The sequence below is a fragment of the Carya illinoinensis genome, chromosome 7, assembly GCF_018687715.1.
Source record: "Carya illinoinensis cultivar Pawnee chromosome 7, C.illinoinensisPawnee_v1, whole genome shotgun sequence".
In the NCBI taxonomy this organism is placed as follows: Eukaryota; Viridiplantae; Streptophyta; class Magnoliopsida; order Fagales; family Juglandaceae; genus Carya; species Carya illinoinensis.
In genome coordinates this window covers 29,834,640-29,856,879 of record NC_056758.1, presented here as the reverse complement: position 1 = coordinate 29,856,879, position 22,240 = coordinate 29,834,640, and the positions used below count along the sequence as shown (strand labels likewise).

The following is a 22,240-nucleotide window of genomic DNA, read 5'->3' as shown; positions in this document are numbered from 1 at the left end:
TAATTAATAAATTTAGGTGAAGTATTGATTTTTCTTTCCCCCCTAAATTTAAGAGGGTTGGTTGTTCAGCAATCCGCCATAATTCATGTGACTTATTGGTTCGATATTTATTGATCTTTCACTGTTTCATTTGGATCTTAAGTTAGAGTTTTGAGATATAAATAATAGTATTTTGTGAGTTTTATTGAGATGGGTTTAGTTTTTTTAGGTTGGGATAAGTTTAATTTTTTATGAGAAGTTTAAAAAGTAATACGTTTCCTCAATATTTAGTTTGAGATGAGTTGAATCTGGTTTAACAACTAAACACAACTTAAGAGAATGTAGGGGCCTAATTTTTTCGCTTTTTAAATTTTTAGTTTTTTCGAAGAGAATTATTAAGTTTATACAAAATATCTTATAAAATAAGTTTATGAATTGATATAATTGAATGTAATACGAGAGATTTACTTAATAATAACAAAAGTTTTACAATTTATTAGTAAATAATTAGAGAAAGTTCCTTTTTCCTTTTTTATTATTTATTATTTATTTTTATTTTACAAATTTTCTATGTATTTTCACGTGCAGAGAATGGAATTGGCAGCAATCCTTGTACCTTTACATGCAAAACCTATTAAATAAGAGAAGGTTGCACGTGATATCTGAAAATCATCATACCTTAAACTAACTTGATATATAAAAAAGTTTTAAACTTGATAATTGAATTAAAGACCAACATATCGTTTTCGTCAAATAAGTGAAAAAACATGCTATAAAAGAACTAATGATAAGGGGTTCATTGCATTTCCCATCATGAACTATCACTTCTTGATCAATACAATTGGGGATCATTTTAAAATCTCAATATTAGTTTGTTTTGATAGTTAAACTTCATCATTAGTTTATGAATTAAATATTAAAATAGTCTTTTGCCTCTATATTTCAATTTTGAATTTTTACTTCTTAAACTTTCAATTTTAATCATCTTGATCCTTTTGTTTCTATCCTATCAATAATTTGTTAAATATGCTTTGTTTGCTCCAATGATAGATTAATATATTTGTGCCCTTTTTTTTTTATCAGATATTTATCCGTTTTTACAGTGAAAGTATTTCATCTCATCTCTTCATTACAATTTTTTTAAATTTCACACAAAATATAATAAATAATTCAACTTTTTCAAATTTCAAAATAATAATAAGATTAAAAAAATAATATTTTAATAATATTTTATTCAACTTTTATTTAAAATCATTTCATTTCATCTTACTATTCAAACTGCAACTTACTAGGTTTGAATGTTAATGTATGTTGTGAATAGTAGTGAAAAGATAGATGAAAAGTAATAATATAATATTGAATAGTAGTAAAAAATAATAATAAAATAATAAATAATAGTTAAATATTCTGGAGTACCTAAGGTACTCTCGATAACCAAACGTGGCCACTCTATTGATATTAAGGAATACTCATTCAAGGTTTTTTTTATGGCATTTCACATTATATTTGCAAGCCTTTTTTAAGAATCTATCATAATGAGTAGTGTTATGTACAACTGAACACGGTCTAATGAAATAAATGCTATTGAGAGTTATGAATTGCTTTCACACACGCAATGGTCGAATCAATGTGAGTGTCCATATATTTATATATAAACATATATTGAGAACAAGAACTGAATTACGTAACCTAAAAACATATGATATTGGAGTTGAAAACAATTAATGTGATGCTCTACACATCGTCTACAGTTCAAAAGGGTTGGAAAAGTTTTTTATACCATTGCAAGTGGAAAGAAAGTTTTGAGTATTTAGGCTTCCCAGTAACGGAAATTGGGTAGACATGGAGTAGATTAATGATCATGTTCTTAACTGGGATGTGAATTGGATTACGTCCAAACAGAACCCTCCAATATCATCATACAGACGATAGGGAATTTGTTCTCATAGGAGAAGTCAAATTTTTAAGAAGAGTTTCTTGCGTATATCTTTGTCATAGGATTCTATAATTCCGAGCCCCGAGGTAACAAGACGGCAGCCTTTATGTAGTCATTCGTGATAAGGATTGATCACTGATTTGGTTATACAGATTACATGAGAGATGATATAAAAATTAAAAATTTAAAAAATATTATTATAATATAATTTTTTAATATTATTTTTATTTTAAAATTTTAAAAAATAGAATTATTTATTATATTTTATTTATAAATTTAAAAAAATTGTGATGATTATATGAAATGAAATGAGATAGTTTGATTTTATGTAATTAAATTAATCTTAAAAGTTTGAGATCATATTGAAAGGTGGTCTCAACCAAAGATCCGAACAGTGATACACAAAACATATTTTATAATATATTATATAATAATATTTTAAAATATGAGCATTTTTATAAAATGATATTATTTTTATAAATTATTATATAAAAATGCTTCTTATTTAAAATATAATTATGTAATAGATTAAAAAAATTAGTGTATAAATAATTTTCCCTGCCAACGTCCATTTCCCACACTATCTAGAAGTTGTTCACTGCAAAGACGGGATGGGCTCCTCCTTCAAAGCCCACGCCATCACTTTTGGAAGTTCTCAATTCCCCCCACCCAAAATAAATAATTAATTAAATACCCAAGTAAGAGGCATCTCTCTCTCTCTCTCTCTGTATATATTTTCCAACTTTGCTATGTTCTAAAAAGTGCTCTGCCTCCTCATGAACCAGAACGTTTCTCTTTGACTACATAAGCACACATCATCATCCACCTCCTGTCCTGTTCTTATCTTTGAAGAGCTATTATAGATAGATCTATTACTTGTGAACGTAAGCATGGAAGGAAGATCTGATTTGGGTTGCTTAATCTTTGTGTTCTGAGCTCTAGCTTGAAGATGGAGCAGCTTGTATATCAAGAAGTAAGTATCTTCCATATTTTTCTTCTTCATTTAACTAGCTTTATTATTGCCTTTTGTCTCTTTCTTCTGGGTGCTGAAATGGCTTCCAAAAACACAAAGTTATGATGTTGAAACAAATATCAGGAATATATAAGAAATCCAAGAGGAGTGCAGCTCTTTACTTGCAGATGGCTGCCTTTCTCTTCTCCAGACGCTCTTGTTTTCCTTTGCCATGGTATCTCCCTCCCTGTGTATGTGTGTGTTCTGATAGGTGCGATTATTAAATTCGTATCGATTTATGGAGTTTGCAGGTTATGGCATGGAGTGCAGCGGTTTCATGAGAGGTAATAAATTCTCTTAAAAAACTCATTAACTTTCTTTTTTCTCTTCCTCTTTGTTAGTTCTACCCATTGCATCCTAATTGTCTCTGTGCATTGCCGGGAAACGTCTCTTTGATTGATCCAATCTATCTCTAACATTTTAAAACATCAAATGGTCACGTTAATTAATCTCTTTGCGTTGCATTTTTCTCCTTTTCTTTATCTTTGCATTCAATATTTCACAAAAAGATTATGGGTATCAACTTGAATGTGATTTTACTGATTTACATCTTTCTCTGATCACTTGCATCTTTCAACATGTACAAAAGAATCCCACATGTAGAAAAACAAAAAAAAGTTACAAAATTACCAAAAAGAAAATCTGCAACACCGGCCCTTTAAGACACTATTATTATTGGCAAGCTTCAAAGTTCCAACCACCCCAATAAGTAACTTTTCAAATTTCAGCCAGAAATTTGTTCACCTAACCTGTCCAAAAGACCAAACCCTGCTTACCTTTAAATGAGTTACTGTATGAAAGATCAACAGATTCTTGGTTTTAGAACCAATGTATCTGCACCAAGTTCTATGACTTTTTATTTTTTTTAATCTTTGTGGATCTTTTGAGCACGTTGAATTGGTAATAAATATTGTAGAGTTCACTCACGCATTATTCGAGATGGAATACCCCATTCCTAACCACCACCACCACCACCCTTGAAGATACCATTATTGGCAAGCTTCAAAATTCTAACCAACCTCCATAAGCAACTTTTCAAATTTCAACCAGAAATTTGTTCACCTAAGACATGATATAATGTAGGAAGTAGGAAGTAGGAACTAAAAGTTGGCCACAAGCATTGCTGCATTGGCCATTGGCTACTTCATTGTCTTACCCATAGATAAGGTACTTTTCTTGTGAGAAAGTTTCAATTTTTTTGTTTGAATTCTAGTTTTTAAATTCAAAGAGAAAACATACACACGAAAATGTGAAAATGCAAACTAATATCAACTTCTGATCACGGTCACCGCCATCACAAAAAAAGAAAAAAGAAAAAAAAAAAGAATCACTTTTGGTGTAATTAACATCTATTAGCAATTATAAAAGTAACAAAAAAGGATCAACAATAATAAATGAGTTTACTATTAAGGTCAGAGTCTCTTGTACAGCCTCAGACATCCTTGAACACTCGACCTAACCACGTCGATTATTTTGTGGGGGTGAACTAGTAGTAGTGACCACTGTCCACCCTAAAATGTCTATTATTGACTGCTTTAGTTTGTTTTTAAAGATGAAAAGTTTTATAAAAGTGAAACAGATTTTATTTTTTTCCCAAGCCTATTGAACTGTACTTGCTATTTGCTCAGGGACCGTCCTGTTTTGGAAAATGACGTAGCTTTTATATATATATATATATATATGAAAACGAATATTTATAGTTTTAAGATTTGTAATTTTGCATACTCTTTTAAAAGAAGTAGATAAATTTAAAATTCATATAAAAAATTAATCTTTTAATAATAAACTCTGACTCCAAAACCTTATCTTAAATATATAAATAAACACCACCCATTACCCTAATGACTTTCCTATCCCATAGTTAACATATCCCCTGCACCAGCGTTGTCGTTTGTACATTTTTTCAACCATCTGTTGTTGTCTGTCCATATCCTCTGCACCAACGTTGTCTTCCCAAGTGACCTCACAGAACAAACCCATCAGAGAGCACTGGCGACCACATCATATATCATATCTTATCTTCTTCTTGGTTTTTGGGAGAAAGAAAATGACCAAAATACTGGTGGGGTTTGGGTCAGTGCAAGGCCCTCTTTTGCCTGAGGCTCATGATGATCATTAAGAATACTCCTCGCTTTTTCTTTTCCTAGTTCATGTTACATCATCTTTTGATATAAAGAAGAAAAGAAATACGAAAAGCTCATCAACTACTACTTGGGATTAATGTACAATAGTGACAGGTGAGATGTGCATTAATTAATGTATAATGAAAATATTATCCTGATCAATGGTATACGCACGTGTTTTACATATAATTATTGTATTGAACCAACTGTCATTATTTATTGTGCTTGCCTCACTTTAAACATCCTCATTTAATTCTCTCTCATTATAAAAACTTCATTTAATTATCTTTAAATGTATAATTAAAATAACTAATTACTAGTCATGTTTTGGTGTTAGAACTACCCTACTAATTGCAATCCTCTTTAATTATTTGTTCCAATTTATGGTATATGTAAGTCTTAAATGCACAAATATTACGTAAGTCTTTTATAAAAAAGTAGACTCCATCATGAAAAAGTTTAAAAAATTCACATTTTGAGACTTGCATTTTTACAAAAAATTTGCACATTTAAAACTTGTACCTAATATTATTCTAGTTTCTAGTTTATTATGATCATGAACGATTCTAAACCGTAAACAAAGTACCAATCAATATCATCTATGTTGCTGTTTTGCTACACGGCAATGTGAGATATATGCATTTGAAGCTTAAGTGGATCAGGCTCCGACTGGAACCTTAAAGAGTGTCTCTTTTTGGGTAAGCCGAGTGAATAATACTGAAGTTAATCACCGTCTATTGTATTAAATCACTGTCCTCTAAAACTCGTGGAAAGATTGGAAGAGATCTTTTGAAAATGTGTTTTAACAGATGCCCAGTAGATCACTGGCATCATGATGAGATATTGGTTGTTCCAGAATGTGGGATCCGGCTTGCGCGGGCGGGATATGCTGTGTTTGGGATTGACTACGAAGGACATGGACGGTCTAAGGGTGCTCGTTGCTACATCAAGAAGTTCGAAAACATCGTTAATGACTGCTATGATTTCTTCAAGTCAGTTAGCAGTATGTTTCTGATTTATCATGATCATCATCTCAATTAGCCACCGATCGATCGTAATAGATATACAATAGTACCCCGGCCCCTATAATATATTCACAATGGTTAACTTCTCAGTGCAGGAAGAGTACAGGAATAAGTGCAGGTTCTTGTATGGAGAGTCGATGGGAGGGGCAGTGGCCCTACTTTTGCATAAAAAGGACCCTTCTTTTTGGAATGGTGCTGTTCTTGCTGCACCCATGTGTAAGGTATATATATGTATACTTTTCATGAGATAAAATCGAACTTAGCTTGTTTGATTAAATGCCAGTAAGTAAATAATGTTTAATTAGTACTCTCCATCCTCAAAAAAAGTTGACATGAGATTACGTGATACGTTGGTAGATTTCGGAGAAAGTGAAGCCACACCCTGTGATTGTGAATATCTTGATACGAGTTGTAGATATTATTCCAAAGTGGAAGATAGTTCCCACAAAGGATGTCATCGATGCGGCCTTCAAAGACCCTATCAAGCGAGAAGAAGTAAGATTACTTATCTGCTGCAATTGTTATCAATAAGATTATCAGGATAAATTAGCCATTCTCTGAAGATCTAAGTCAAGCTACGTATCTATTTTATTTGCATGATGGACACACAGATAAGGAGCAACAAGTTGATTTACCAAGACAAGCCTAGGCTGAAAACTGCACTAGAGATGCTGAGAACAAGCATGAGCCTTGAAGAGAGTTTAGAGGAGGTTGTCGTTTTGCTTTCAAACTACTGTTCTTTTTTTCGCATTATTATTATTAGTGACAATCATTTCATTTTTTTGCATCAATTATGGCTGGCTGGTATTTGTGCAGGTGACCCTTCCATTCTTTGTGTTGCATGGGGAGGCAGATACAGTGACAGACCCAGAAGTAAGCAGGGCATTGTACGAGCAAGCCAGCAGCGTAGACAAGACCATAAAATTGTACCCAGGAATGTGGCACGGTTTAACGTCTGGAGAGCCCGACGAGAACGTCGAGATTGTGTTTGCGGACATCATAGCTTGGCTTGGCAAGCACACAAGCGATGACAACGCTGTCACCGTTCGACCAACTCACCACCCATTTAACAATGGCATTGAGATAGCCGTCGCCTCCGCCGCATCTCCTGCCAAAATAAACAGACGAAAACAAAGCAGCAGCTATCTTTGTGGATTGAGGGGACGGCGCCGGATGTTCCATCATTCTGCTATGTAGCCCACTCTTTAACGATCGAGTGCTTGTATCTGCTCCTAAATAATCGTCTTCTGTATGACACGATCCATAGCGGTACTCTTCGTTTCCTCCCAAAATTTGATGTGAGTTTTGGAAAGGAATTGAAATAAGAAGTGGCCTGTTTGAACGTTGAGACGAGAAATTTGTTAATAAAGGTAAAATAATACGTGAACTGTAATAAAATGGCTTGAATTCAGATGTTTTATGATTTTTAGAAAAGGAGAAAAAAATTGAATAAAAATTTATAAAGTTAAAATATTATTAAAATATAATTTTTTAATATAAATTTTATTTTGAAATTTAAAAAAGTTAAAATTTTTTAATATTTTATTTGAAAGTTTGAAAAAATTATAATGATTAGGTACTAATTATATGTAAAAATTAAAAATTTGATTTTGAAAAGTGTTTTGGGTTTGAGTAATATTTAGAAGTTGAGATGAAACGAGATGGGTTGAAGCTATCTCAACATCTAACCATAGCTTTAGCTTATTGAGGTAATTTTAAATGATTTGGGTTGATTTATGGATAATAATATTTTGTGGATATCATAGATTGAGATGGATTTAAGTTTTTATGGAAGGTTTAAAAAATAAAACTAATATTAAATACAATCATAGAGTGTGCAATCATTTTGAAAAAGGGTAGGATTTATTATTAAAAAATTAATTTTTTTTCATATGGGTTTCATATTTATTTATTTTTTTTAAAATAATTGTGTTATACTTGCACTCTCACGACTCAAACTACCATTTCTCAAAAAATTATAGATTTAATTAATGATTAGTTTAAAACGAATTAAAGTAATCTTAACATCCAAATATATCCTTATAAAGTATTTAAGAAAAGTCACCACCTTCTAATCACTTAAATCAATCACACTCAAATATTTCGAGGTGTGTTTCATATCATATCAATTTGAAAGAGTAAGAATTGAAGATGTTGGGATATAGAATTAAATATCAATCATTATAAAACCATTACACAAATACAAAGCTTGTTTTCAATGAAATGGGCAATAGCTGTGACAACCGGTTTAGGTTTTTCCAGAATATTCTAACTCTAAAAATTAAAACTGGACAGAAATTGATGACACGTTGTTTAGTCTAATAATAAGTATCGTTGTTTTTACAATTTCCAAGAAAATAGTAATATGCATTAAAAAAAAAAAAACCGATATCTGGCAGTCTTGAATTAAGCTCGTTGTTCGAATTCATCTTTTTTTTTAATCAAGCTTAAGATTTATTAATAAAGAAAAAATATAAAGTTTACGGAGGATTTTTATCACCGTCAAAATACACAAAACATTGCAAAATTGAGGAAAAAAAAAAAAAAGGGTAAGTTTTCAAATACTAAAGTTGTTACTGTACATTGTTATTGAGTACTCACATCAATTTTGACGTCGATTAACTTTTATAAATGAGCAATCGAATTCATCTCATCTACTACTATTAGAATTATTCGAAATAAAAATTTAATTATAAATACAATTATAAATTAATATGCATATTAATTTAATATAATTGATAAAAAATAAATTTTATCAAAAATAATATTAATTTAAATTTTAAATATAAATAAATTAATATTAATATATAAATTAATACACGAATTCATTTATAATCTAATAAAACTTTTCTCCCATTCATAAAAAATAGAATTGCTCGAAGATGATAGGGCACATATTCCGAGTTACTCTGCTCACCAAAAGGTACCCATCAGAAAGAATTTTCCTTCACTTCTCTAATTTACACAACAGAAATGTATAGCTCAAGGGTACCGTCTATTATTTTAATTTATTTTTTATTCAATAATTAATAAAATAATTTTAAATATGTTAATATATATTTTTTTTAAAAAATCTTTAAATATATAAAAAAATACAAAAAAAATAATTAAAAAATAGAAAAACAAATCTACCAGACGGCACGCCCGCTTTCATCGCTGGCAGCAATGGCACAACTCTTTACACAATCAGTTGGAGTTATTTATTTATTATTATTTATTATTATTTTAAATAAAATTTAATAAATAATAAATTAAATAAATAAAAAATAAGAAATCTAATATTAAATTTTTATAATTAACAAATAGAACATCTATTGAATTATAAAATTTTAAAAATATATAATTAATTAATCTCTTATTAGTTGATATTTATCAATAATAATAATATATCACATATATATATTATATGCATAAATAAATTATAAATACATACACATTACACATAATAATATCAAATATCTGGTCTCAAGGATGAGTTTTCTTTAGGGGTGTCAAATCGTGTTAACAGGTCGTGTTCGTGTCGTGTCAAATTATGTTAACGGGTCATATAGGTCAACTCTAACCCGACCCGTTAAACTTATCGTGTCAAAATCTCAAATCCTAACACGATTCATTAACATAACGAGTCGTGTCGTGTCAACTCGTTTTGACCCATTAATAAATATTACGAAATATATTTTTTTTATAAGTAAACAAATAAATTAAGAAAATATTACGAAATAGGTTAATACGACACAATACTACTCATTTTAAACTATTTATATAAATGGGTTGAATAGGCCTGAAATTAACCTTTTTAACATGATTAAATTTAGCATAATTTTATATAAATGTTAAAATTACAATATCTATAAAAATTATAAAACTAATTATAAGTCCAAAACTACAATCCAAATAATAAAAATATCGAAATTGAAATTCTAATAATTTTATTTTTAGATATAGGATATAATTGTAATTTTAACTTTTTTAACGTGTCATAACGGATCAAAATAACGGATCAACCCGTTTTGACTCGAACCCATTAAGGCTAAACCCTAACCTGCTATTATCGTGTCGTGTTCGTATTGAGTTAACAGATCGTTTGACATATTGCCACTCCTAATTTTCTTTTTTCACAAGCGAAATTCGTCTCGAGTTTATCGGAATATCAAATGAACTGGTGCCGCCTGTTAAATGGTTGTCTTTATTGGCACTATTCTTTTGACAAGGCTCGAGGCCCGAGGGTAACAGTCTAGCTGAATATTATGTCTTTTGACTTCTCTTCGCAAGTATTTGATCTTTTTATTATTTCTTAATTCAATCTCAAACAATAGTAATTTCTTTGTTAGAACTTAATAATATCATTTCTCACAGCTAGAATGAAACACTTAAAAAGACAGAATCTGTTTAATTGATTATGGGAAAGAAAAAAGTGAAAAACTATCAAGTTTCCCCGCATACAAATGCAGATGTTAATTGGAAAAATTAAAGTTTGAGCGAGACATGCATGGTTCATCAGCAAGCTAGTCCAATTTAAAACAGGAATTAAATGCAGAGGATAAGCAATTGCTGCAGGCCTCGTAACAAATAGGACTTAAGAACTTTGGGAATCACCAATCTATTTAAGCGGCAAAGGGGAATTAACCCAGAAATTCCAAACCTCGGATAAAATAAAATGCCACAAGGTACACCTCTAAATACCTACTGTAAAGACGGAGAACGATATCGCATGCTGCTCTGCTGTTTCTGGTGTTGTTGCTGTATTGTCGGTACGGGGAAAACCTATTCCCCAGACAATGATCATTTTCCTCTGTCACCCTTAAAAACTATATATGGTGGCTTAGAATTACATGGTGGTTGTGGAAACGCCTTCCTTGTGGTCTCCAAAGATGCGTTTCCGGAAGTCCGAGACCATCAGAGGAAGGCCCTTGCGAAGTTCCACCTTTGGTTCCCAACCAAGTAGCTCTTTAGCCTTGGTGATATCAGGCTTCCTCTTGTGTGGGTCATCCTCTGTGTTGGGTTTGTACTCTATCTTTGCATCCGGGTCAATTGTTTCCTGGACCACCTGCATCAATAATAGAGCTCAAAATAAATTATTGGTATGATATAATTGTATATTTGCCACTGCATCCCTGCCCAACACAGCTGTCGAGGCAGAATCGTCGTGTTTAACTATTTGATTTGACACTCTTCTTTACACATTGAATTTTTTTTTAAAAAAAAAAAAAATATAAAGCTAGGTTGTTACCAAATAGCATTCATGCACCATTTCAATCCATTTTTCTCTTCTTTTCTTTTATCAAGCACGAGAAAATGCCTGATTTCAAAGTGCGTTCTTATCCATTGGATTGATTTGTTATGGATTTAAAAATTTTCTCTGAAGCTTTTTTACCAGTGATAATAATATTAGAAACTGGGCCACTTTGTCTTCTCTAAAAGTAGAAAATCTAAACATTAAGAGTCATAAAGGGTAACAAAAATTAATTCTATCCTAAAAGAAATGGCATGGAACAGGAAGCTCCAAAGAAAAGGGATGCAATCCATAAGAAGAACAGTAAACTTACACGAGCAAGCTCAAGCATGGTGAATTCACCCGGATTTCCAAGATTGAAAGGTCCCACATGTTCTCCTTCCATAAGGCGCATCAGACCCTCCACCTATAGTAGCACACATAGCACACCCATCAAACTAAACGATCTCCATAATCCAGAGCAGTAGTTACTAACCGTAATTGCAAGTTTACCATAAAAACCACTAATCAAAATGGAAAAAGTCATATTACAAATTTCCTTTTGGAATTTTTTTTACAACATCAACTGTTCCACATCAATCCCTCTGACAGTTGGGACCAATAATGAGATAAACCTTCTGATATTGCGTTGTGGAGGCAACCATTCATGGTATGAAATAGAACCTACCCACTTTGTTCTAGTGAAATGCCTACCCCAGATACCTATTTTAAGAAATCCATTAAATAGGTATTTTAGTCAATGGAATGCCAGCCTACCACAGATACCCAACTACCCCAGAAGCATCTCCCTTTCCATGGTTTACCATAATTGGCATCAAATATAAATTAAATGCTGAAATGAACATAGGAATCCTGCTTTCAACTTTTACAGTTTGGAAAGAATTCCAATTGGCTCCGCAATCTGGACCATGTTTTATATCAAGGTGGCCGGGCAATTAAAATGACAGGCCTGCCTTAGGCTATCAAATTAGCTCTTTTCGGAAATTGATGTATGCCTCAAGAAAAATAGAGGTGACAAATTTATGAATAGAGACATAAAGACAAGGAAACCCATTTGGACCTATATACCACAAGGCAAGACGTTTACTATTTTAAGTAGTCTGAAACGGATTCGGCTCCCAAAACACGCATGCACATATAAACAAATTCAGTGTACTTTCTGAGGCATATACAATAATTTTCTTTAACAAACAAGGATGCATGCTGCTCGTTAAAAAAAAAATCATGTATGCTTCATGATGGAAATTGCTCTACCAGCTCACCAACTATATATAACTTCCAATTTAGGCTCAGCTATGCATAATGCCAAGCTTTCTATCAAGTAGCCACCATATACAAACAAGCCTAAAGCAATTGCATCCGCTTAGGAACTTCCGATCAAAGGATCGCAATCTTGGCCTTAAAGCTTTAACCATTGAAAGTCCCAAGTAATATGGTATAAGAAGCAATTCGAGATTTAAAAACTGTATCAGAACCAACTTGCAATAGAAGGAAAAAAGACCTAAAATTATTGTCTTGGCACCAAACAGAATAAATAAAGTAGAAACACCCATTTCAAACGTGGCAAAGAAACCAGTATTATTCACTTACCAGGTCAGATACATATTGGAAGCTCCTAGTCTGCTTCCCGTCACCATAAACAGTCAAAGGCTCCTTTCTTAATGCCTACACAACATCACCACTAATCATCATTAAGAAACTAATTAATTAAAAAAAAAAAAAAAAGGCTCATTTTTCCCATGGAAGAAAACTAAACTACGTCCTCAAAGATCTACCAACCTGGGCAACAAAGTTGCTAACGACACGACCATCATCGATGCACATTCTAGGCCCGTAGGTGTTAAATATTCTCGCAATCCTAACCTGCAAAGCAACAAAGCCCATGTACCCATACATACATTCATGATGCTAGACATAAGGAAAAAAATAAAATAAAATAGTGGGGACCACTTTATTTCTCAATTAACAAAGTTGTACAGCTACTGACCTCAACTTCTGCACCTCTATGATAGTCCATGGTCAACGTTTCAGCTGTACGCTTTCCCTCATCGTAACAACTTCTAACACCTGTCGAACAGACAGGATCCGAAACGAAACTGTCAGATCTAATTCTTTTTTGAAAACAAAAAAACAGAAGAGAAAAGGAAAACTATGCGTTTCTTTTCTATGCGAGATTACACTAATGCCCTCCAACTCTCTCCCTTTTTACTCTTCTAAGGCATTGATCGGTAGAGGGAGAAAAAATCAAATTCAAGACGCAATCTACACCGTTCGATTAATAGACCCGTCAATCACGGACTACTCGTTTTTAGAAGTCACGGGACCCACAACCATGGCCACGTGGCCCGACTTTCAAACAAACGACGACTGGGATCCTACTACACTAACTCCTTGTTCCAGCGCTAATTAGACCAGCAATTTGAAACCATGCTAAGGTGCACCGTCTTGACAGAAACGAGACGCGTGTTGCTTAAATCAAGTTGACGCCGGCGAAATTGAAAGAGAGAAAAAAGGTGAACTCACCGATGGGATTGACGTTTCCCCAGTAGGTTTCGACCTGGGGGTGCTGCAGGGGATCTCCGTACACCTCACTGGTGCTCGTTAACAAAAACCGAGCACCGACCCTCTTTGCCAGCCCAAGCATGTTCAGGGTTCCCACCACATTGGTCTTGTGAGAAAAAACTCGCAATTAAGGAAACACAGATGATAAAAAAGAGGAGAAAAGAAAATTCAATAAGAGGAGCGTTTACGAAAAACACGTTGATTGATTGAAAAGGATATGATGGTCTTGACGGGGTTGAACTTGTAGTGGACGGGAGAGGCAGGGCAAGCGAGGTGGTAGATCTGGTCGACTTCTAGCAGGAGAGGCTCGACGACATCGTGCCGGATGAGCTCGAACCTGGGGTTCCCGAAGTGGTGCATCACGTTCTCTTTCCTACCCGTGAAGAAGTTATCGACGACGATCACGCTATCTCCTCGCTCCATCAGACGGTCCACTAGATGGGACCCGACGAACCCGGCCCCACCCGTTACCACGATCCGGAGCCCCTTGCGTTTCAGCCCCAGAGGTACCTTCCCGCCCGAGTTGTACATCTGGAAGGCGGAACGGTGCTCGTAAAGAGCGGGCCTGTCGTGGAGCATCCGGTTCGGGTCGGAGTTGAAGTTGGTCTCATGGATCGGGACATATCCGTGCCCGTACGAGACTCTGGGCGGAGAGGAGGAGGGGAGGAGACTGAAAATGAGGGTCGCTATAGCAATGCCAACGAGGACGAAGACGAGCCGTTGCTCCCGAAGCATGTACCGAATCGGACGCGTTACGGAGAGCCACGGCTTCGGCCGCTTCGGCGAGTACGTGTCCGACGCGGGTTGGCTCTCATGGCCTCTGAAAATCAGCTCCGAACCCATCTCCTCGTTCTTCTACAAATCAAAATTCCGTATGCGGGCCTCTCTCCCGATATAGGGAAGTATCGGTATCTGAGTGAGTAACGAGTTAACTCACCGGGGAACAGAGTGGCTCCGGCGGGTGTGAGATTTTTCCTTTCCCTCTCGAGGGTCTAGTGCTGCGTGTGGGGGGGTTTGGGGGGTCGGGGTCATGGTATTTATGCTTTGAGAGAATGTTAAACTATGCCTGGATTTTGGTGGTATTACGGAACTACCCCTACCTCCGTTATAAGTGTATTGTGTCTATTTTGACTTTTAAACGTTTGAAAAATGGACAAAAGAACATAACTTTTGGAATAGGTGAATGGGGTCGGGACGCCTAAGGTTAGACGGGACCAACGTATACGTGCCTGAAAAAGAGGGCATAGCCAAAGCTAATAACGTCATTTGAATCCTATAGAAAGTTTCAAACAAAAGATTGTGCACATACCTACCACCAGCAAAATATTTCTAATCCCCTGTAAATGATTTTGCGAAATCAAATATGGTGCACGTATATGTTACATGTATACCTGTCACAAAATATTTAGCCACATTTGGAAACCCATAACTTAATTATATAAAATATATATTAAATGGAGTTGGCGTTAATCGGAGACTAGAACTCGATGATTATGTAATCTGATGTCTATTATTATAGGATAAATATTTTAATCACAAAGATATTGATCCCATAGATATAAACTTATAAATTGATTTAATTTACCGTAATATGTTAGATTGTAAAGTTATTTTTATTATAAAGTAAATTTATTATATTATATAAAATTATATTAATTTATATATTTATTTTTATAAAATTTTTTTGTAGCTGTAACATTTTTTCTTATTATAATAATAGAATTGTTAAGTTCGCAAGAGAAGTCAGATATCATAAAATCATATTGATTAGGTCGATGTTGAAGTTTTCTTTTTATTTTTTTATTTTTTTGATAACATATGTTGAAGTTTTCTACTTCAATAGATATAGATAATAGAAGCCAGATATCAAGTATATGATTTGAAACTGGCGAGTTCGATTGAGTATTATATGATTAATTGGAAGAAAAGAAAAATAAGTTTACCATTTTCAAACAAAATATATATTTTGTAATACTCTATGCTATATATCATGCGGCAGATGTGGATAAACGAGTTGCATGTGTGTGCGCATCACTACTGGTGGAGAGTGGTCCGAAAAAGTTAGGATTAAGTGACAAAAATATTTTTCCTATTAAAATCTTTCGTACGTTCGTGACATATAATAAGTGGCGAATACTATTTTTGCCACCAGTTGTTTTTTTTTTTTTGTTTGTGAGAAAAGATAAATTTTTTTTTAAGAATCCAATTTGTAATAAAAACTAGTTTGGTTTGTGACAAAACTATTTTTGCCACCAAAACACCCCTCTGCCAAGGATCGAAGAAGTTGGTTATACCAAAAAAGGTGGTCAAATAGTGGCATTTACACAAAACATTACGTTGATTATGATGGGTGCGACACTAAACGATGTTCTGTTTTTCTAATGCCTTTAAATAACCATCGAAGTGGCACTACATTTCATGGGAATCCAATACACATAACTAGGATGATTGCATATCAGATGATGGTTCACAGAAGCATGGTTTTATAATGAACAATGTTGCAGCAAATGAATCAAGGAATTCTCAATATGGCACTGCACCTCACTCGATACGGTTTAATTCGTGCATCAAGACCAAAACAAGAATGCATTTTATACCACCTACTCAGCGTTTTGACTTTGACATATCCAGTGATGATAGTCCAACTCCAAAAATAAAAAGCAGTGGTTGACCTTGGTCTAAGCTACCGATCCAGGTTAGTGAGCAATATACAAGATGATTTTCCCATGCTCAATGTAAAGTCTAAAGGCCGCCAATCATATCCAATATATTAGGACCCTTTTAATGATCCAAAACCTTATATTCCAGCTATTCCGAACTATTCACCTTCGTTCCACGGTCAATACAAATCTGAAATGGCATCGAACATGGCAATTGAGACTTGGAATTATTTCGAGGAATGAAGCCGTGATTAGCAGAATTGGTGAATGCATATGATATTTATTTTTTGATTAAAACAATGTATTTTTTAATTTTATGTTTGTTAGCAACTTTTTGACAGTAATTTATTTGATGAATATGTAATGTATCAATGTATTACCATTTTATTATAATTACTAGCAAAGACTCTACCATGCTTGGTTGAAATGTCTAGTGTAAGTGAAGACATTTGATGAAAAGTTGATGCGATTTTATTTTTCCATCCCATGATTTGTTTTATATATATCTATAAAATCCAGCATAAATAACGCTCCATGCATTGTGTGGGTTATATGCTCGTGATGATTAAAGGAGGGGCAAATTGGAAAATGAAAATGTAGATTTTTTTACCACAAGTAATATTTATGGAAATTACTTATTTAGTAGCAGACAAAAGCAGATAAGCCATGCTGACAGATTAAATAGTTTTTTACGGCCACTTTATTTCGTGGTAAAAAGACAGTTTAACTCGTCACAATAACTATTTTCTCACTAAAGATCTATATGCTGTCCATGTTTATTATCTAGGAAACAAATTGGTCACAAAAACTACATACGTGATAGGAAAAAAATATTTTACTATCAAACATTATAACCACGATAATCTCATAAAAAAATACCTATATTTATTCAGTCCAACAATTTTGATGGTAAAATGCCACTTTTTCCCATGAAATTATGCCATGAAAAAAATTAATCGTGGCTTTTGCCACTATATGTTAAAGTGGTGTGTAATTAACATCATCAGGTATATAGACTCCGATCGGATTGGTTAGGGTTAATATATATATATATATATATAGTAAAGTTAATAAATAGTTTGACATTGAATAAGTCTTAAAGTGGTCATTAAAAAAATGTTTTAAGGACTCCTCTTCTCTCGGCCATTTGGTCGATCCCAACATTATGCATTAATTAACTAGTAATGGATGATGAGCGGCCACTTATATATCAAAACCAAACCACTTATGAAAATGCAACAAATTGCCTTACATGAGCTAATAACGTATCACGTGGGTGCATTAATTCTTCTAATGTGGTTAAAGATGATAGACCCTACAAACATACGAATTATTAATGCGTAATTAATGTCATGGCAACGTGTCTAATCATATCCGTAAGCGCCCCATCCTGTGTGGTTATTATAGAGCCATTATACCTACGTACACAAAATTACCAAGAAGGAGCGAGAAAAAAGAAAAAGGAAAAGGTCACAATAGTTATCGAGATGAACGGTCCATAAACAATAAATATTATTTAACCTTTTTCGTATATCAAGCATTAGTATTTATTATATTGGTATCTAAGCTCCACATGATGGGACCTTATGATATTGTACTCTCACAAATTTGAGTAGCTAGCGCACGATATTTTAATTGTTTGTTTGTTGAACAAGAATCCTCTCCGTTTAGAATTAAATCAATAATATATATTTATTTATATGGGATATTTAAATATATGGGATATTTAAAATATCTTATATTTTAAACAAAATGGTATTATTCATTTAAAGTGAAATATAGAAAACCATATTATTCCCACTGATCAGAACAACAAATGCTTTATATTCGACGGAGGCTTTACCACAATATTATTATCTCACACTTCTTGCCATTAATTGGTAGTGCTTATGGCTATCGTTTAAATTGACACAGAGAAAAGGAAAGTTTTGGCTATGTTTTTTAAGAATTGACAATATTGGGTACATGGCCATAATATCTTGACCGATTTGGAATTTGACTATATAGGAAAATACTTTAATCATAAAAATAAATCTATAAATTGATGGGGTTTGATATAGAACGTAAAATTGTAAAGTTATTTTTATTATAAAATAGATCTAATAAATTTTATGAATCTATATCAGTTTATAAATTTATTTTATATAATCTTTAATTTTGTGTATGTAACACTTTATCATCATTTTGCGGGTTAGAAGCTTAGAAGCAAAATATACAAAAAGTTCCTGGATGGTGGAAGGTCTTGTTCATTGAATAATATTGCGCCCCACGCATTTAGAGAGAAGATATACCAAGTAGAAGGTTTGCTTGTAATATTCTCAAACAACGAAGGGATGTTATAGTCTCATCAAATAGCTAGCCAATCGAGGAATATGGCACCAGAAGAAACCGCCCTCAAGTATTGACTTTGGGTGGCTCAATAGTCAATAGCAGCCCCTGCTTATGTACATCGATCCTTCCTAATTAATTTACAGACCATTTGGTGGAAATTTGGAGTGATTTGGAAGCTCATTGGTTAACGTAACCAAACTTGCACCAATAGAATATTTGTTGGCTGGTTATACCAAAACACAATTTTTTGTTTAGATCTTTCTATATTTCTTTTGAAGGGATTCAAGTCATTTAAAGCAAAAACCTCGTAACGTAAAGGGAATAGTTCATTACTTTTGATGGATACACATATTTTATCTTTCTTCACTTCATCTTACACAAGGAAACTGGAAAGTATAAGTAACCCCCGCCCTGATTGCCGGTAGAGTCAGAGATGAGTCTCTTTTCTCTTTGTTTCTGTACATACCGATTTCTCAGGAATGGAAAGCTACGTACCTAGCTTTTATTTTCAGTCCCTAGAAAACTCTTTTCTCCTATTTTTTCTTTTCTTTTCTTTGTCAGATTGATTAAAGATGTACGTAAGATCTAGTATGATATATATCCGCCCATCGACAACGTCCATGTGGCACCCAAACAACCTCAACATGTGTCGATTTGTCACGCCAATCAAAAAGATCAACGAAACCATGATCTGCTTGTAGCCCACAAAGACAAACCTGGCCAAATCGAGCGCGTTGTTGAAAAGTATTAAAATAGTCCCATGTTTTTCCCTTCATTGACCATTCTCAAACAATGAAGTGCAGTGCATGCAAACTCATGACAGTCTCCGGCCAACTCTGACATTTCGGTTAATGAATATCTGCGCAGGCTGTATATCATAATCGCCATTCAAGACAGTTCCTTACAAGAATCATGGGATGGATGGGGACCATTTTACATGTAAAGTGTTTGCTTTACGTATGTGGTCACCCCTCTTTTTTTTTTTTAACCCCTCCTTTTGTACATCTAATGTTTTATTAACGTACGTGATGCTTGCTTGAGGGAAAGAAAGAGAGCTAGGTAGCTAAAGGGACAGCAGCTTTGCACGTTGGGAGAGCGACAGAAGTTGCACATGCATTTCATTCCTTGTAAAGAAACGGCCACTTCTGAGGAAACCCTTTTCTTGTTCTCCATGATTCACGATGCTATTATAATTTATAATCATCAAATTGATCACTTATCATGCCTTGTTTATTCTATTTTTTAGGTTGGAAATTAAAGTCGTCCAGCCTGCAGAAAGAAAACCCCTCATGGAGTATTTTACCTTTCAGGGATAGCTGGTGATGATCAAGACCTCGCACCACACCCACGAATATATTGGTGGGGGCACTTCTTGTACACTCGGGGAAAAAAAAACACTCCTAGCTAGTTTAGATGGCCCAGTCGGTTTTGTATTAATTAGGGTATGGGTGTCATCCACGTAGGCTAACAAAAACTTATTAGGTATTTCTCAAATAGGGATGATATGATAATCTCATCCTATCATAACGGATGATGTTAGGCCTATGCAAGAAATCCGTTGGGTTGATCAACCTGTACAACCCGATTGGGTCGAATCTGCTAAAGTCTGATTGAGTAAATGTTACTTTTGATAACCATCCAACCCTACCAATGTCCGATGACATTTGAACATGACTTAAAACCCATTGCAATGAAAAAGCAAAGCCCTTCTCAAAATCCATTGCATGTAACAAAAAACTGTTGGTCTGAGTGAGTGGGTTCCCTTCTCTCTCTCATTTCTTGCTTCCGTTACTGTCTTAGATCCCCTCGCTTCATTGGATTTCCATTACTGCGTGCTGGGTCTGAGTGCGTCCTTCACCAAATCTAGACCTAAATGCGCTAAGATTCTACTTGATAAGTGAGATAAAAATTTTAAATTTAAGATAAAATATTAAAATATTATATTTTAATATTATTATTATTTTAAAATTAAAAAAAATTAAATTATTTATTATATTTTATATAAAAATTTAAAAAAATTATAACGGTGAGATGAAAATTTTAAATTTAAGATAAAAATTTTTTCTACCGGAACCTAAATCTCATGTCACAGAAGTTATTCTTGTAATGTAGATTCAATTATTGCTAGGTCTCTAGGTTCCCTTTACCAAAGCTAGATCGGAAGAAAGATTCTATTTCATGCGAGTTGTCTTATCAGGACCAGAAGTAAGTTTAATCTCTCTCTCTACTGTAATGGATTTTAACAATCAAGTTCTAGAGCTTTGCAGTACAAATCTACAGTACAAGAGACCTAGGGATGCAAAGCTCTGCTTTGTCGGGTCTGGCAGTGTACCAAGCAGGAAACTTGCTTATGGAAAACCCATAAAAAAGGAGCACTTATTCCTGGTTACACAGAATTAAAAAATTTATTTTATTTTATTTTAATTTATTATTATAATTTATTTAATTTTTTATATAAAATATAATAAATAATTATATTTTTTTAAATTTTAATACAAAATTAATATTATAAATTATATTATAATAATATTTTATTTATTACTATTTAAAATATTTTATCTTATATGTATAACCAAACGGTATCTTAAGATGCAATCAACAAGTCAAGAATGGCAGTCATCATTTTGTCAAGAGATAATGCTTCTTCCACCTGGTGCTTGGAAGAACTTGCAAAGATTGTTGAATGCATTATTGGCAGTTCATTTGTGCTAAAACCTAGAAAGAAAACTTGAAAATAAGAATTACAATTAAAATCATCAAGTTTCTATGCTTTTCTTCCACAACTTTTGTCTACTTGGCTGACTTTACTCTTCAATTTATCCATTGTCTTTAATAATAATCTCTCCCTTAGTTTGCAATCGTGTGTTCCTCAAAAATATTATCTTGGTGAAAAATAATGTTTCAGGATCAGTTACAAAGTAAAAAAAATGAGAGAAAAAAAGTTATGTAAAACAAATTGACCGCATTATGACCCAGCCTAAATGGACCGGATCGGGTCGAGATGACACCTTCTAATAAATGGTCCAAGTCAGGCTCGCGTCAAACCCAACTTGGCGCATATATAATAAGTGATATGTTTACTTTATTTGCATTTTAGAAATAATATTTGTAATTATAGAATATGCAAGCGTCGTCATATACTCTTTTGAAAAAAAAAATAGATATAAGACTCACATAAAAAAAATTATTTTTTAATAATAAATTCCATTATTTTTTAAAAAGAATGCTAATCATTATTCTATCTATAATTGTATCTAATAATAATATTACTCTTTATATTTAAAGACTACTTATAATCAATCCACGTCAAGATACATCATTTATAAACTACTTACTAGGAATTTTGGTAGCATCACAAATGATGGTATCAGTAAATTTG

At 33.4% G+C, this 22,240-nt stretch overlaps 2 protein-coding genes across 3 annotated transcripts; one reads left to right on the top strand and one right to left on the bottom strand.

Annotated features, from left to right (window-relative positions):
• Positions 1-2,645: 2,645 nt before the first annotated feature.
• Positions 2,646-7,468, top strand: LOC122316672 (caffeoylshikimate esterase-like). 2 transcript variants are annotated; one of them, XM_043133380.1, is made up of 8 exons: positions 2,646-2,888; positions 3,012-3,102; positions 3,179-3,211; positions 5,907-6,053; positions 6,166-6,296; positions 6,433-6,570; positions 6,687-6,785; positions 6,892-7,468. In XM_043133380.1, the coding sequence occupies exons 1-8, from the start codon at positions 2,865-2,867 to the stop codon at positions 7,270-7,272; spliced, it is 1,044 nt and encodes a 347-aa protein (XP_042989314.1). In that variant the 5' UTR covers positions 2,646-2,864; the 3' UTR covers positions 7,273-7,468. The 2 variants fall into 2 exon arrangements, with proteins under 2 accessions (XP_042989314.1, XP_042989315.1); XM_043133381.1 differs by lacking the exons at positions 2,646-2,888; positions 3,012-3,102; positions 3,179-3,211 and having other exon boundaries at positions 5,916-6,053; positions 6,171-6,296.
• Positions 7,469-10,651: 3,183 nt separating this feature from the next.
• LOC122316452 (UDP-glucuronic acid decarboxylase 2-like) lies at positions 10,652-14,892 on the bottom strand. Its single transcript, XM_043132975.1, has 7 exons — positions 14,090-14,892; positions 13,832-13,979; positions 13,296-13,375; positions 13,088-13,171; positions 12,899-12,973; positions 11,622-11,714; positions 10,652-11,122 (listed from the first exon to the last, which is right to left on the bottom strand). Exons 1-7 carry the CDS (start codon positions 14,711-14,713, stop codon positions 10,904-10,906), a joined length of 1,323 nt encoding a protein of 440 aa, XP_042988909.1. The 5' UTR covers positions 14,714-14,892; the 3' UTR covers positions 10,652-10,903.
• Between the last annotated feature and the right edge of the window lie 7,348 nt (positions 14,893-22,240).

Bases quoted from the DNA above. Each gene is read 5' to 3' on its own strand.
- LOC122316672 (XM_043133380.1), top strand. From the start codon at position 2,865: ATGGAGCAGCTTGTATATCAAGAA. The intron at 6,297-6,432 runs GTATATATATGT...ATACGTTGGTAG, and splicing joins TTGCTGCACCCATGTGTAAG to ATTTCGGAGAAAGTGAAGCC. The intron at 6,571-6,686 runs GTAAGATTACTT...ATGGACACACAG, and splicing joins ACCCTATCAAGCGAGAAGAA to ATAAGGAGCAACAAGTTGAT.
- LOC122316452 (XM_043132975.1), bottom strand. From the start codon at position 14,713: ATGGGTTCGGAGCTGATTTTCAGAGGCCATGAGAGCCAACCCGCGTCG. The intron at 13,172-13,295 runs GTCAGTAGCTGT...GTTGCTTTGCAG, and splicing joins ATAGAGGTGCAGAAGTTGAG to GTTAGGATTGCGAGAATATT. The intron at 11,715-12,898 runs GTAAGTGAATAA...GTGCTACTATAG, and splicing joins TCCAATATGTATCTGACCTG to GTGGAGGGTCTGATGCGCCT.